At 29.4% G+C, this 18,246-nt stretch overlaps 1 protein-coding gene across 1 annotated transcript; it reads left to right on the forward strand.

The window, feature by feature from the left end:
• The first annotated feature begins 14,568 nt into the window (after nucleotides 1–14,568).
• On the forward strand, nucleotides 14,569–16,760 carry LOC127092468 (histone-binding protein MSI1). The gene is made up of 2 exons (XM_051031347.1): nucleotides 14,569–15,310; nucleotides 15,772–16,760. The coding sequence occupies exons 1-2, from the start codon at nucleotides 14,570–14,572 to the stop codon at nucleotides 16,402–16,404; spliced, it is 1,374 nt and encodes a 457-aa protein (XP_050887304.1). The 5' UTR covers nucleotide 14,569; the 3' UTR covers nucleotides 16,405–16,760.
• Nucleotides 16,761–18,246: the final 1,486 nt, after the last annotated feature.

Below are 18,246 nucleotides of genomic sequence, written 5' to 3' on the forward strand. Positions count from 1 at the left end.
AAATATTTGCCAAAGATATACTCTTTCAACATGCACCCCTAGTAATGGTTGTGATGTGACGATGCTTCCCCTTACTCACTTTTTTCTATGCACTTATGTCCCTTCTCCGTTAATCACGACATCAACAACCTTGGGTTAGGCTTGTTCATTGGCTATTTTTATTGATCTCTCTTGTCATCTTTGGCACACTCAGATAAACAACCTCACTCTTCAAACCCTTGATTGTCTCCTTCAGTTGGATGCAATCCTTAGTTGCATGGTTGTGGCTTTTGTGAAAGCAACAATACTTCATCTATCCAGGCTTGGAGGATTCTCTAATAAGGTAAAGTTTTTTATCTTAGCCTTCCAAAATTCAGTGTTAGAACACTCTTGGTATATCCTTTCTCGGGGAAAGGTTTAAAGGAGTGTACTTACCTTAGTCGTTGCAAGCCCCTCGGTAATATTCTTCCCTTCTCCTGTTGGAATCTTTTCAAGATGGCCGATTGGAACCTGCATATGTTGTTGCTTGACTATCCTCCCCGAACGATTAGATTTTCCTCCATATTAATGAAGGGTTGTGCCATGTTCAATAGCTTCTTCATACAATAGTGTTCTCTGTGCACCAAATTATCCCAAGGGGATATTCTTCTTCAATTTGTTCTCAAAACTCCAACACTTTAGGCTCTCTTCGGAGCCTCCCAACTAAACAACTACTTATGTGAAACAGTCGATGTACGATCGCATACTCTCCTTTTTCCCTTGCCTGATTCCGCTGAGGGAAGCTAATGTCACATGTTGCCTTTTCTGCGCCGTGAAGCTCTCGTGCATACCAGTCCATAAATTAATGTTCCTGTTCGTCATAGATTTGAACTAGAGCCTAGTTGATCATGTTAGTATTAGTGCAACTAGTTTTCCCTTTGTTTCCTCATCGGTGTGGTAGTAACTTAAGGATCATCAACATACTTTACGTGTTCGTTGGGATCCCCCTTTCCTTCATACTCCTACAACTTTGGAGATTTTTCCAGCAATTTTGGCATCTTGATGTCAAAGATATGGGCACAAAAAGGAGCATAGTGAGTGGCTCTAGAACCTACAATTGTTGGAAGATATGGAAATTTGGAGAATTTTTGGAAAGAGGAGAATTGAAGTTGATATGCTATAGGAGTCGATCAGAAACAAAGTATCTATGGCTCAATATTAGGAAATTCAATTTTCTAAGTTGAGAGGTTTCGATTCGGTGAATCAAAAGGTGAGTATTCAGTCATGAAAACATGGGATCAGATGATGATTCCCATAGACGACACCACATCTCCTCTAGGGAACAAGAATTGATCATAAATTAAAGGTTACAAGATTCAATGATGGACTTTAGCTTCTGATACAGTGAGAAAGGGGTTGAGCTGAAAGGTTAGCACTCCGACTAAAGTCAGTATGCCAGTAAGTTGAGTGATTAAAGTTTGGATATTTATAGTACCTAGAAAATGACACGCTCCCTCTTTATATAATAGCGTTATAACTACTCGTTAATCTTCAAGCGTAAGACATATGTTGTCGTTAGATGAATCCTGACTTCAAATTGCCTGCAAACTAACTCATGATAACACTCTTACCATACAAACGACTTAGTGGATTTTGCATTTTTTGGATGGGGGTTGTTGGGCCTTCTAGTCGGCACAAAACATTATATATATATATATATATATATATATATATATATATATATATATATATATATATATATATATATATATATATATAAAATTAATATTTCTTCATAATCAAAGGTCTTGAATTTGAATGATTTTCTGGTATGAGAGTTTTGCTACTCATTAGTCATTCCTTAATTTAGTGGTAAGAGTTTATAGACTTGTACCTTCAAGGATATCAATAATGTCAATATAAAAAATTATCAAATAAGTTGAATCTTAATTTTTTAATATTAATTTTATTTGAACTATTGTTTATCAAATATTTTTTATATTTGTAGAATTTTTACAAAAATGTAGAATAATTTGACCATTATTTTGTTGACAGACTTCATATAAATAGATTTGTATATCACTTATTTTCCCTTTTAATATGAATTTTGAAATATGATTTTATTAAAAAAATTGAAATAAAAATAAAAGTTGATAGTTTTATCATCACATATTTTTCTTATCTTTGACAAACAGGTGAAGCCATACACATGAAATGACAATAATAACACATGAAATTAAAAAGGTTTATTTATTTATTTTATTATTAAAATTTAATTCCCTTTCAATTATAATAATAATAGATATTATTTCAACATAAAAATATAAAATATATTTTACCAAAAAAATACATGAAAGCTCTAATCGAATTACGATAGTCCTATAACATCTAAAAGTTATAACATATTTTTTATATATTTTCTATATATAATTTTTTTATGATAGTCCTATAATGAAAAAATAGTTTTATTAGATATAATAAAATAATAAAGCTAACCCAAATTAAAGAACACCATTCATATGATACAAAGAATAAGTAGAGACTATCACTATTTTTCAAAATAAATAAATAATTTATATAAAAGGAAAAAGTCATAAAGTTTAAAACTTTAAAATAGTTAAATAATAAAAGCTATTTAATTAAATAATATTTAATTTTACTGTTATCTATAATGTAACATGAAGGTGGAAAAAAAAACACAAGAAATGAAGGTTTGAATTGGATTTTTAAAAACAAAAGCATTTTCAAAATCAACTCAATAAAATAATAACACAAACAAGAAAAATAACAAAGTTATTTTTATAATGGTTCGTTATTAACGAAACTACCTTCAACCTATCCTATCAAGATGATTTTGCCTTCTCAATAATGACTTAATTCACTATAACCGAAACTGATTAAAGACACTACAAAGACAAACCGTATTTCTCTTCTTGAGTATATCAGAGTAAAAACCAAGTTATTCAAGGAAATCATTTAAAACAACTTTGAGATTTACAAGTTTGTATATATGAAGAATGCTTCTAAAAAATCAGATTAACATAAGATTAATATAAAAAAAATATTTCACATAATAACGAACAACAACTCTTGTGTGTTTACAAAGAATATACCACCAGTGCAAAATTAAGAATACGAGAATTTGCACCCATTTTATTAAAAATTGGTGTAAAGAACAAATTTTGTGGCAGGATCGTAAATAACGTCTTAATTTAAGTTTTACAATGTAACAATATACATCCTATTTTTAAAAAAAGAAAAAAAAAAGACATCACTTTTTAAAAGATAAAAACATAAATTGTTGTTGTTGGGATTCGAACATGCCCTGAATTATTTTCCCCTAGGTTATATTTAGAAACTGAGGGAATATATGGTATTGATTAAAAAAATAAAATAAATGACGCGTCTTGACATTTGAACTCGATTTTTGGTTGGGTAATGTGAAAGCTTTGTCATGAAATATATTATTTATAGTAGTGGTAAAACAATCATAATCATATTTTCACACATAATAAAATATGTTTCTTAAATAACTATATTATCAATCTCTTTACATATTCAGATAAATGTAAAATAGAAAAGAGTAAGTAAACTGTAACTCCTTTCGAGTGAAGAAATTTTGTACATACACAGAATTGTTGTAAATGATAATCATTGATTTGTAAATAATTTTTTTTCTTATTATTGCTTAAGTCTTATAATATATACTACGTATATTCTTATATACTGGGAAAACATTATTCATATGGATGATATTAGTGTTATTCTTTTATCTCATTGTCATTAGAAATAAAGCGTATATTAAGGATCTAAAAAAGAATGTGTATTAAAAGGGGGTCAACAATTTGGTTGAAAATAAGACAAAATAGATAGTGAAAAAGAGGTTTAAATCATGAACATAAAAAAGTTGTAGTGGCAAGAGAAAATGTCCAAACAAACAACAAGGTTCAACGTGTTGTATGAATCAAGTTTATCAAGATTGAGATATTACATAAGATCGGGAGGAGAAGTAAGATCATTACAAAAATTGGAAGATACTATCCAATTTTATTTGTAAGTTTGAGAGAGGGTAACAAGATCATAAAACATAAAATTATAACAAAAATCGGAAGATACTACTAAAACAAAAAAATAATACTATATATTTATACTTATTTACATGATATTTTGGTAGGCAAGTGTATTATAGAGAAAATGGCTTCCACGAAATTGTAACAGTTGCGCCTCGACATTTTGTCGTCCCTTTGGACTTGTAATGATGGTGGTTGGAAAAAGACTAATCATGGTTAGAATTGGCCAATATCACACATAACAATGTTTTTACGATTTTTTTCATAATTTATCTATAACACATGATTCTACTTATGATCGGGATCATTAGGGGTGACGGAGTTTACAAAGTCATTAGATTTTAAGATCTAGATCTAGATCGAGATCTTGACAACCTGGTATGAATATAATTCAAGTCGATGATTATGTATATGTCAATTAGGGATACTCAAATTATCCGATTACCTGGATTTTTCATATCCATGTCCAAAACTAATTATTAAAAACCGATTAATCATTAGTATGGTGTTAACCAAATCATTTTTTTAGGATATCATTAATATGTTTTTTTTACCAAATCTATAATTTGTACATCCATATATCCAAAATAAAAATCAAATTAGTCTATTTTATGAAAATAACAAAAAAATAATATATATATTTTTCTAAAAATAAAACTTTTTTTATAAATTCTTTTTCTTTTTGAAAAATATAAGGATTTCCAAAAATAAAAAAGAAATATTTTAAAAAAACTTTTTTTGATTTTTGAAAAAAAAATATTTTCCAAAAGAATGTTTTTTTTAGAAAATAATATTTTTTCCGGAAATACTAAAAAAATGATTTTTTTTTGGAAAAATATACATTATTTCAGTTTCAAAAAATACGTTAATTTTGAATAAGAATATTTTTTCTAAAAATATAAAAAAAGAAAGTTTTCCTTTGTGTGATATGTTCTCCTTGTTGTATCATGTTTGAGGACGTGATCTTATGCCTAAAAGAGAGATACAAGTTTGGTTGACTTAAGGACTATATTCAGTATAAAAGGCTTTAGTATTTTGCACTACTGGTATTTTGATAGTTTTCTAAACGTGGTCAATGATCTATCATGTCTAAAAGAAATGGCGAGTTTGAATTGGGTTTTTAAAAACAATTTTTTTTTTCAAAATCAAATTAATAAAGCAATAACACCAACAAGAAAAACAATAAAATTATTTTTATACTGATTCACTATTAACGAAGTTATCTCCAGTCCACCATATCAAGGTGATTTTGTCTTCTCAACAAGAACTTAATCAATTATAACCGAAATTGATTACAGACACCATAAAGACAAACTGTCTTTGTCTTCTTGAGTCTATCTGACTAAAACCTAGTTACTCAAGAAAACCACTTAAAATAACTTTGAGATTTACAAGTTTGTGTTTACAGAAAATACTTCTAAGAAATCAGATTAACACAAGATTAATACAAAGAATATTACACACAATAACGAGCAACAACTCTTGTGTGTTTACAAAGAATATACGACTATTTCAAAAATAAGAATAGAAAATTTGAGAATTTACACCCGTTTTTAATAAAAATGGGTGTAAAAAACAAATTTTGTGGCAGTATCATGAATAAAGCCTCAATTTAAGTTTTACAATGTAACAATAAAGACTCTATTTTTTTTTAAAATGGGTGTAAAAGTTAAATATTATTCGTGGTAAAAAAATATATTACTCTCTTTATACTAAAAGAGGGTGTAAGTTTTGAATGCAATTCTTTTTATGATTCACTCCTTAAAGAATGACTTCTACTCTTCTTGTAAGAATAAAAATAAAATCATCAAATTTTAACTTTAAATTTTCTTATTTGTTTAACTCACACCTTAAAAAGTAGTGTAAATAAAAAAAATCATATCCTCACTTTAAACAATGACTTTTAATATTATTTATTCATATTTTTATAAAAAAAATTAAATATAAATTTTAACATGCAACAATAAACACCCTACCGGATGTAAACTTAATAAAAAAATCATCAAATTTATATTTCTTCTGTTATAACTACAATAAGATATAAGTTTAAAAGAAACCTATTTTTTAATCTTATTTCGCCTCACATAACCCATATTTTTGTTTTATATTTCCTATTGTTTAGTTTTTTTTTCCTTTCAGCTAAACTAAACCTAAATAATCTCCAATCCTTTCGCTTTTTCATGACTCATTGTGCGACATCTCATTTCATCAGGAACTCATCGATTATTCCTCTCACTTTTCTATAACTCATCGTACATGCGACCATACCTTTCTCATCTCTTCAAAACTCATCACACTTCTCCACAAATTCATCGAATTATCTCACCTCTCTAGAACCGAATTGCGGGAATCTTTTCCTTCCTTCGTTCATGTTAGAATTAATTCATATTTTCATAAACTTGTTGATAAAGTTTGTTAAAGGATATTTTAGTATTTACCTTTAGTCCCACTTGTACTTAAGCAAGTGAGTGGTGTGAACAATCAATTCAATTTCTTTTGTAGTGTGTGTGTGTGTGTGTGTGTGTGTGTGCAATGGTGTGACTATTTTATGAGTAGTGAAAGTTTATTATTATTCTCTCTTCTCTCTCTTGTTCATTGTTCATCTTTATCACCTTGTGCACCAATAATTGGTATCTAGAGCTCCGATTCAGATCCACGAGAAACATGAGTGAAACGGTGAGGCGTTGTGTGATTGATTTTTGTTTAGAGAATTCTTGTTGAGTTTCTGATCAGAATCGTAACAGAATCACATATCTTGATTCTGCAGGATTGGGAAACACTGTGTTTAGGTGAGATCTGAGTGTTTTGCAAAAGGTTAAAGATGAACGGAAACGGTGATCTGAGCATCAAGCTTTTAGTGTTCGATGGAAAGAACTAGAATCGTTGGACGATTCAGATGCATGTGTTATTTAGAGTTCAAGATTTTCTTGATCTCGTCAATGAAAGTTACGTTGCACTTCCAGAAAATGCAACGAATGCATAGATAAATGCTCAGCTTGATATAAGGAAGAAGGATCATAAGGCGTTGCTCTACATCCATCAGTGTGTGGATGTGAACATGTTTGAGAAAATGGTTGATTCAATAATGAAGAAGGTTGTGTGGGACACACCGGTGTGGTGCTACGACACTAATGTATCAGTGAAGAAGGTGAAGCTTCAGTTTTTATGGAAGTAGTATGAGAATCTCAGCATGAAGAACAATGAGAAGGTATCTGACTATATCTTCGGAGTGATTCTGATCATAAATGAGATGAAGTCGTATGGAGAAAATCTTTCTAAGGAAAGTATCATTGAGAAGGTATTTAGATCTCTTACTCCTCATCTTGATTACATCGTTGTAGCAATTGAACATTCTAAGGATCTGAGCACCATGAGAGTAGAAGAGCTGCAAAGCAGTCTAGAGGCGCAAGAGTTACGTCTAACTGAAAGAACTTCTGAGAGAGAGGTAGAGCAAACTATGAAAGCTTATTTTGTCAAGAAAGACCAGAAACAGTCTTGGTCAGAAGCCAAGAAAAGACATGGTAGGTCTCAGAAGTCAGAAACCTCAACTTCTGGGAGTCAGAAGGGAAAGGAGAAGTATGACAAGAGACAAGTTCAATGTTACTGTTGTAAGAAGTTTGGCAACTTCGTTGCAGTTTATTGGTGAAACAAGGAGAGAAAAAAAAATAGCCAGAAGTTATGATGATGAACATGTGCTATTAATGGATTCTGATTCTGAGAGTGCGTCTCTAGAAGACTGGTGGTATATGGACACTGGTTGTTCAAACCATCTTACTGGAAATAAGAAATGGCTGGTTGATTTTGACTCTAGGAAGAGGACCAAGATCAAATGTGTTGATGATAAGTATCTGAAGCAAGAAGGGATGGTTTACAGATTACACAAAGCTTTGTATGGACTGAAGCAAGCCCTTAGAGCTTGGAATCTGAAAATTGATTCATTTTTCAAGAAGCAGGGATTTCAGAAATGTGAGATGGAATATGGTGTCTATGTCCAACATACTTCTGAAGGCAATATGATTCTGGTGTGTCTGTATGTTGATGACATATTTCTAACAGGAAGTTGTGAACATGAGATAGCTAAGTTCAAGAAGGAGATGATGAATGAGTTTAAGATGACTGATCTAGAAAATATGGTTTATTTTCTAGTGATGAAGATTATGTACTCTGAAATATAAACTTGAGCTTCTGAAATGATGGAGTCTAATGGGTGAGTTCTTTTTCTCAAATCCAGGAGGTTGTGATACATAAACCTTTTCTTCTAATGGACCGTTCAGAAATGCAGATTTCACGTTTAAATGAATCATGCGCCAACTCTTATTAGCAGCTATAGAAATCACAACTCTGTTTGTTTCATGTCTTGCTACAGGTGCAAACACTTCAAAGTAATCTAACCTAGGTTTCTGCAGAAAACCTCTTATAAATAACCCTACTTTGTGTTTGCCAATTGATCCATCTAGATTTAGCTTCACCTTATAAACCCATCTCACGTTGATGAGTTCTTGTTCCTTAGAAGTTCTGTCAGCTTCCAAGTCTTGTTTCTCTATATGGAATCAAGTTCTTCATTCATGGCCTTCAGCCAAATTTTTTGCTTGAGCTACTTCCGTACTCACGGGTTCAAAATCTACTAACATGGCACACTGAATAATTTACCCTTCATAATCTACTTCAGTATCTTACAACATGTCAAATTCTGCAAACTTTATCGAAATGTTTTTGATCCTTTGTGGCCTCTGAACTTGTTTAGAATCTTCTGATTCCGGAACAATATCAGATGCTAGAACTCCAGAAGTACCGACTTCAGAAGCATGAATAACTTTAGAAACTGGAATATTCCCATAATCTGGACTACCACCAGAATCTGAACCACCATCAGAATCTAGATTAGAATTGAATTCTTCCTTAGAATCATTCTCGCCTTCTGACTCTGACTCACTCTCAGAATCTTTTTCAGGATTTGACTTATCTTCAGAATCAAAATCAACATCTTCAGAAGTTAACTCTGCACCAGAGGTGGATTAAGACTTTCTCCAATCCCATACTTCTGACTCTTTCGCAATAACATCTATGTTGACTTCAACCTTATTAGTGAATGGAAAATAAAGCTTATAAGCACTTGTATTGTGATGCCCCACTAGTAATATCACCTTGCTTCTATTATCCAACTTCTTTCTAGTAGCATCTAGAACGTGTTTATAACATACACAACCAAATACTATGAAATGACTCACACTTTGCTTATCTCCAGTCCACCTCTCAAAAGGAACAATTTCCTTCAGCTTCTTGGTTGGACACCTGTTGAGCACATATGCTGCAATGGCAACAACTTCTTCCCACATAGTGTTAGAAAACTTATTCTCATTCAGCATGCTCCTTGTCATATCAAGCAAAGTTCAGTTTCTCCTTCCAGCAAGACCATTGTGTTGAGGAGTATATGAAGCAGTCACTGCATGCTCAATTCCATTCTCCTCACAGAACTTTTTGAACTCTATAGAGTTATACTCACCTCCACCATTATTTCTAAGAATCTTCAGAGTCTGGCGACTCTGTTTCTCAACCTTGATTCTGAATTTCTTAAATTCAGCAAACACCTTGTGTTTGAACTTTATAAGGGATACACGTGTCATCCTTGCGAACTCATCCACAAATGACACAAAGTATTTGTTCCATCCTAGTGAAGATTCTGAAAATGGTCCACGCACATCAGAATTCACTACTCTCAAAGCATGTTTTGCTCTTGGAGCTACTTCTGATGTAAATGGCAGTCTTGGTCGCTTCCCTCTCATGCACACATTGCATGATTTTCTAGTTTCTTAATTGTATGAATTCCACGTACCCGTTTCTTTAAATTCATATGCCATAAGCTTCTGAAGTTCAAATGACCAAATCTTTTGTGCCACAACTCACTTTCCTTCACAACACTTGTTGCGATATGGCATTCATAGTCTATAGTTTTAACATTCACCTTGAATGTTCTATTCCTTCCCTATTATGACTCCATAATCAACTTCTGATTACAGTCATACAACTTCAAAATATTTTCCTTCATGGTAATTGAGAATCCCTTTTCAATTAATTGATCTACACTCATCGGATTTCTCTTCATGCCAGGAACATACCAGACATTCTGAATTAATGCAGATTTTCCATTATTCAGAATCACTCTAACATTCCCCATTCCTTTAGCATTCAGATGCTTATCATCAGTAAATTTTTTATTTTGAAAATACTTCAGTATATGTCAATCCATAGAGTGTATGTATTGATACATTGAAGGAAAAGTTTTTTATTTCAAAGATCCTTCGGTATGTATCGACTCATACAATGGATGTATCGACCCATAAACATGTTTTTCATGAAAAAACATAAATTTGACTTATAATGGCCTATCTAACCTGATTTTAAGTGTCCTAATATGAAAATGCACATCTAGACATAGTCAATAAGATTCAATGTACACAAATACTAAGTGTCCTAGTTTTTATATCATTCAAAACATTTCTTAAGAGGCTAGTGCACTCACATACTCCCCCTTTTTGATGATGGGAAAACTTACAAAGTATTTTTCATCTTAATCATAGCTTCCCCTGAATATGTGCATCTTAAGACCTTGTTATTGCATGAACTTATCCCCCTTTAAAAACATCAAAAAGAGACAAAGCTATAAAAGGTGAGAAGCATCAAGAAAAATACACGACAACATATAAAACATTCAGAGGTGTTGGAAAGATAAAATGATCAACGATAACGTGCACTCACATAGAATTACACTAAGGTGAAAATGAATAAACATAAATAACCATGCAATTAATTGAAGATTTCAAGGAGTTCATTAAAAACACATTATAACATTGATAAAACAGAAAAACATGAGGACAAAACAAAATAACATAAATAACATGGTCAAACATCACTAGCTTGAAGAATACTTCCAATGTGAAGATATAAAAGCATGAGATACATATGATAATGACATACTAACATGAAGTTACTATAAGCATATAGATTAAAACACTCAAGGGTTATCAATGAAATTTTTGGAAGTGAGCAAACATGAAATATATCATTTATCAAATGTAGCACACAATCTTGGATAATAAACTACAATCAAATACAAGAGTCATAGATAAGTAACATATTATACAAGAACTTAAGAACAAAGAGATAATTGGAAAATAATATTACCTCATAGGATGATAGACTAAGGATGCACTCATATGAAATAAAAATTACAAATGAAGGTTAGAACAAATGTAAAGAGTGCATGCAACAAAATATATTAGGCAAGTTTTGAGATATCAAGAATGCCCAATTCCCGTCGAATATTGAAAGACGACAAGATTTGAGATATCAAGAGGTTTTCTGAAAGTGTCAGCAAGTTGATTCTTGCTATCAACATGTTCAAAAACGACATCACCTTTTTCTACATGGTCGCGTAAGAAATGGTGACGTATCTCAATACGTGACAATTTACACCCGTTTCATCATCTAAATATGGTGTAAATATCTTGAAATTTGTTGTAAATATTTGACAATTTACACCCGTTAAATCTAAAATGGGGTGTAAATTCATTTAAGTATAATGTTTATATGTGACAATTTACACTGATTTTTTCTTAAATATGGCATAAATTCTTTGAAGTTCAGGGTAACTATTTGACAATTTACACCCGTTTTACATAAAATAGGGTTATAATATACTCTTATTTACACCTATTTTAAAAATGGTGTAAATTCATCATATATATCTCACCTTATGAGTTTACACCTGATCATAACGGGTATAATATATCTAAAAAATGGATGTAAAATCCACTTTCTACACTAGTGTACATATAAAATATTTACTTCAGCAAGAGCGTGTGTATGTTCAATAACGCAATGAATTAACAACCTCTTCAAATATTTCAAGTCTCCTTTATATAGGTAGTTAAAAGATCCGTTTGATGGTATAATTGGAATAGCAAATTGCAGTTATCTCATTTCATAACGATTTGCATATAGGAGGGAAAATGGTATAATAGTATTGTCCTTAGCCAACAAAATCAACATAGTGGAGGAAATGATGATCTTGTATTATGTATTATTTTCCTGAAGCAAAACCTTTTGATCTTATCTTCTAATCTTCAGAGACTTCTGATGAAATGGTGTTGAAGCATGCTTAAAAGGATCAAGAGACAAGTTGACAGAATCTTCAGAACCTCGGTTTTCAGATCTTGACATAGTTACTCAGAATCTGGTCTTTAGAGTATTCAGATCTTGTTCTTCAGAACTTGAGCGCAGAATCTTGAAGGCAAACAATCCTTCAGAGGCTCTTACTTAGATCACAGTCAAAAGCTTTAGCACAAATGTTCATTAGAATCATTGTCTAAGAGCTTTCTAAAACTTGACAACATCTTATAAAAAACTCGTATCTCTTTAGAGTCAGAGTGTTGATTTCAGACTTTGATGACATCATACGTCAATGCTTCAGAGTCAGAACCTATTAGCAAAAGCTACACACTAGATAAAAATCCTTAGGGTACAAAATTATTCTCTAAGAAATAATGGATTCTTATCATCAAAACTTAAGGCCAGATGCCAAACCAAATCTTATTCTAACATAACATTCTTTTTAGATCGAGTTTTGCTTGATTGCCTTGTTTGTGGATTATTTTATTTGTCTATTTTATCTTTATGTTTTGTTCATAATTTTGTGATTTGGTTTTATTTGATCGGTTGTTTTCTTTGTCTGTTTTATCATTTTGACTTGTCTTGATTTTGATGACTTAGTTTTACTCGGGTGTCTTGTTTGATTGATGTTTTGTTTGTTTGTTTAATATTTATAATTTCCCCTGTTTTTGAGACCTAGTCTTATGGATGCTTTGTTGGTTGTATAATTTATTTGTTTTATCTTTTTGTTGTGTCTTTGTTTATGTGGCCTGATTTTGCTCGGACATTTCTTTGCTAGTTGTTTTACTTGTTTGTTTTATCTTTCTGTTATGTCTGTTTTTGTGACCTGATTTTGCTCGATGTTTATTTCTTCGTTGTTTTATTTGTCTGCTTTATCATTCTATTTTGTTCTTATTTTTGAATTATATATATATATATATATATATATATATATATATATATATATATATATATATATATATATATATATATATATATATATATATATATATATATATATATATATATATATATATATATATGAAACCTTAAATTTATCTTATTGACTAAAACATTTAAAAAAATAGTCTTTTGAATTTTTATACTAAAAGATAATGAAAAAAATATTAAAGACACCTGATCATTCTTATCTAATTTTCATACTATTTTTTATCTCTTTTGTAATGTGGTATTGGTTAATTATTTATTTTGCAATTATATATAAATATATATATATATATAAAATTAAAAAATAAATAATGAATCCATAGTACATTGCATAAAAAATAAAAAATGGTAAGGAAATTAGATAAGAATGATTAGGTGTCTTTAATATTTTATTCATTTTTTATAAAAGGAATATTTCTTTTAAATATGTTTTAGTCAATATATGCATTTAAAGTTATATATATATATATATATATATATATATATATATATATATATATATATATATATATATATATATATATATATATATATATATATATATATATATATATATATATATATATATATATATATATATATATATAAAATTAAGAAATAAATAATGAATCCATAGTACATTGCATAAAAAATAAAAAATGGTATGGAAATTAGATAAGAATGATTAGGTGTCTTTAATATTTTATTCATTTTTTAATATAAAAGTAAAAAGAATATTTTGTTAAATATGTTTTAGTCAATATATGCATTTAAATTTATATATATATATATATATATATATATATATATATATATATATATATATATATATATATATATATATATATATGTATATATATATATATATATATATATATATATATATATATATATATATATATATATATATATATATATATATATATATATACATATATATATATATATATATATAATACATATATAATACATATATATATATATATATATATATATATATATATATATATATATATATATATATATATATATATATATATATATATATATATAATATAATACATATATATAATACATATATATATATATATATATATATATATATATATATATATATATATATATATATATAATACATATATATATATATATATATATATATATATATATATATATATATATATATATATATATATATATATATATATATATATATAGTATGTTGCTTATTTAAATAATCTATTTATTATAATTTTTTGTTTTTTTATTATAGCTGACTAAATACATTTAACCTTTTATAAATATATGAATATTTAATTATTTTACTCAATAATGATGATATACTTGCAATTCAATGAATATTTAATACATATAACCTTTTAAAAATAGATGAATATTTAATTATTTAACTATTTTTATTATATAATTAAATATTACATTATTATGTGACTAGGTGCATCATAATAATGATATACTTGCAATTCAATCTCTCTCTATATATTGTGGTCTTAGAGTTAGGAATATGGTGTGGTAAAAGGTGGTGGAATAGTGAGCAGTTTAGTGAGATACGTAGGTTTGTAAGCGGAGAAATTATGGATAGCAGAAATCATGTGGCAGCAAGAGCAATGAATTGCTTAAACCCTGGTGGTGAGTTGAGGTTCGTGATAACACAAAATATTGAGTGGCCCTCCATCACAGTCCAATGGCTTCCGACCTGCAAGAAATCAGAAGATGAGAACTACTTAGTCCAAAGGATCATTTTGGGAGACCAAGATGATGATGATTCCGACTGCAATTACCTAACGATTGCTGAGCTCCAAATCCCCCTTAAGAATTGGGAGTCTAAACACTCATGCAAAAATGATGCAAAGGATGACACTATTTTTAACATTATCAAACAGATCAATCACGATGGCGATGTTAACATTGCTCGTTACATGCCTAAAAAAGATTCAATCATTGCAACTAAAGCAGATGGTCCTGAGGTTTATATATTTGATACTGACAAACATCCTTCTAAGCCTTCTGATGATCAAGCTCACCCTGAATTAAAGTTGCTTGGTCATAAAACGGATGGTTATGGCTTGTCTTGGAGCAGTTTCAATAATGGTCATTTGCTTAGTGGTGATTATGATGGTAATATTTGTATTTGGGATGTTAATGCCACTCCTAACAATCTTACTCTCAACCCCTTGCAAGTTTTCAAGGTACATCAAATCTTTGTTTGATTTCTTTCATAAAATATATTTTTTATTTTTTATTTTTAAATTGCTTTCTTTTATTATATCAACTTTAGTATTTTTTTATTTTTTTATCATAGTTAATTTCTTTATATTCCTTATTACAATTTTTTAATTATAATTTTTTTTTAATAAATTAAGTGTGTATTTAGTCTATATTAATTTTTATAAAGTGGTTATTTATTAAATAAATAATTTTTTTTATAGAAAAGGTTATTTATTTAACCTTTTTTAAAATAAATAACCTTTTTTTTTTTATAAAAGGTTTTTTATAATAATTTTGTACTATCAATAATCTATCGCTATATAATATTTTTACTTAATTATAACCGAATTCAATTTTATATTTGTTTTGTTTTGTAACCATCCTAATCCCATTTATGTTTATAAGAAAAAAATGTAATGTATCTATTATTGTTTGTTGTTAGGATAATGAAGGTGATGTAAAGGACATAGCATGGTATCCAAAGAATGCCAATTTATTTGGATCTGTTGGCAAAAAGAACTTGCACTTGTGGGATGTTAGAGCTCCAATAGTGAATAATCCAGTTCAATACTGTAATGCTGCTCATTCTGAAACAGTTAATTGTTTATCTTTTAATCCCTTCAAAGAATGGAATGTTGTTACAGGTTCTAGTGATGAAACAGTAAAATTATGGGATACAAGAATGATAGGTAAAAGCAATGATATGTATAAATGTGTTCACACTTTTAAACAAGTGGATGGAAGTGTTTTTCAGGTTGATTGGAATCCAAATAACGAGAACATGTTTGCTTCTGGATGTCATCTTGGTAGAGTGATTGTTTGGGATACTAGTAAGATTGATGATAAGCAAAATGATGTGGAAATTGATGATGGTCCGGAAATGGTTTTTGTTCATCATGGTCATACAGGCCAAATAAGTGACATTGCTTGGAATCCTTGTGAAGATATGATGGTTGCTAGTGTGGATGATGAAAATTTTATTCATTTATGGAAGATGTATTTCAGGAATTCAAAAGAAGATGAAGATGATGACGACGAAGACGAAGATGATGACAATGATGATTATTTTCCATAAGATTGTCTTGTTAGTTGCTTGCAATTGTTATTTGATATGACTTAGTAAGCAGGTTGATTGGTTTTTTTACTCATTTTTAAAACTTTATAGTGTGATTTTTGGTTGTTGTGATTTGGAATGATGTGAATGGTGTGAATTACTATTGTTGTTAAAACAATTGTATGCTAGATGGAACTCATGATTTCCATAATATTCAGAACACCTTCTCTTTATTGTTGGATGATGGATGAAAGTCCCTACATTCAGTGATCAAATAATAGCAAGACTTTACCGTAAAATTGTGAAATCTGTCTGATATCCATTGCCAAACAGAGAGTTCTTTGCAGCATGTTGCTAATCCAGTTGCCAATTCTTCATTCCATCACTCTTTCTTGAATTTTATATTCTCACATAGACAATTTTAGGTACAATTTTATTTTCACCGTCACATAGACAATTCACAATATTTTAATGGAGTTTTAAAATTCAAGCTGGATTTAAAAACCGGGTAAAATAATATGCATGACCAAACACAAGGTTGATGGAACCTTTTGACTATAATTATTGATAAAAATCCATGCTCCACGTTGGTTAAATATAGAGCCTACAAAGGATTTATATAGCATGACAATTTCCACCTATAAGTCATTTTTGTAAGAGCCTACAAAGATGGGAATATAGCACAATTCTCACCTATAAGTCATTTTTGTAAGAGCCTACAAAGATGGGAATATAGAACCTACAAAGATTTTATAGAGCCTCCATGCTATGACAAAACACATTGAGCTAAACACACATGTTATTCGCGAAAAAATTATTGTAAAGAGAATGAAGATTCAAAACGTTCCTAGTAGTGTGTGCAAGTAGCAAACACCTTTATAAAACCAAACACCTTTATAAAACCACTTGGCATGACTGGGTTTCAAGACCTACCAACCAAGATCAAATTAATTACTTACATCCCTCATTAATCTTATGGGAAGTATTAGGAGCGTAGTGCAATCTAGTACATGATAGATTAACATGAGATGTATTACACCATGCAATTGTATGACTAAAGGATTGTGTAAGCTTGGATCACAATGCACATGTATAAAACAAGGTTGCATGGTGACATGAACATTTCCTACATTTCCTACCTGAGCACTCTATGCATTACATGAATGAATCTCTATAGATATGAGAGTGTCATTCATTGTAAGTTATAACTCATTATGCACAATGTTGCATATAGTCTATTAGCATGTTATACATAAATAAATAAATATTCTTTTTATATATAATAAATATAATTGATGCTTAATGCATATAACAACATATATTATATGATATTTGTTAAATATCTAAATTTTTATATTAGGTAATTTTGAATAAATGTTATCGACTTCAAAATCTAACATGTTCTAAAAATGGAAGTTTGTAGTTGTTATTAATATTCTTAATATTATTTTGAATATTATGCTATACAAGACATGTAATATGTGTAGAACAATCACGATCATATTGTCATACAAGATAAAATATGCTTCTTAAATAACTATATTATCCATATATGCACATATTAAAAAAATATAAAATATAAAATATAAAAGAGCAAATAAATTGCAACTCCTTTCCGGTGAAGAAACCATGTACATACACATAGAACTGTTATAAATGATAATGATTGATTTGTAAACTATTTTTTTCTTCTTGTCGCTTGAGTCTTAAAATATATACTATGTATATTCTTATCTACTGCAAAAACTATTATTACATGGATGATATTAGTATTATTCTTTTATCTCATTATCATTAGAAATAAAGTATAGAGTAAGGATCTTAAATAGAATGTAAGTGGTTTTCTCCCTTACTTATTTTCTT

The sequence above is a fragment of the Lathyrus oleraceus genome, chromosome 6 (genome assembly GCF_024323335.1).
Source record: "Lathyrus oleraceus cultivar Zhongwan6 chromosome 6, CAAS_Psat_ZW6_1.0, whole genome shotgun sequence".
Lineage (NCBI taxonomy): Eukaryota > Viridiplantae > Streptophyta > Magnoliopsida > Fabales > Fabaceae > Lathyrus > Lathyrus oleraceus.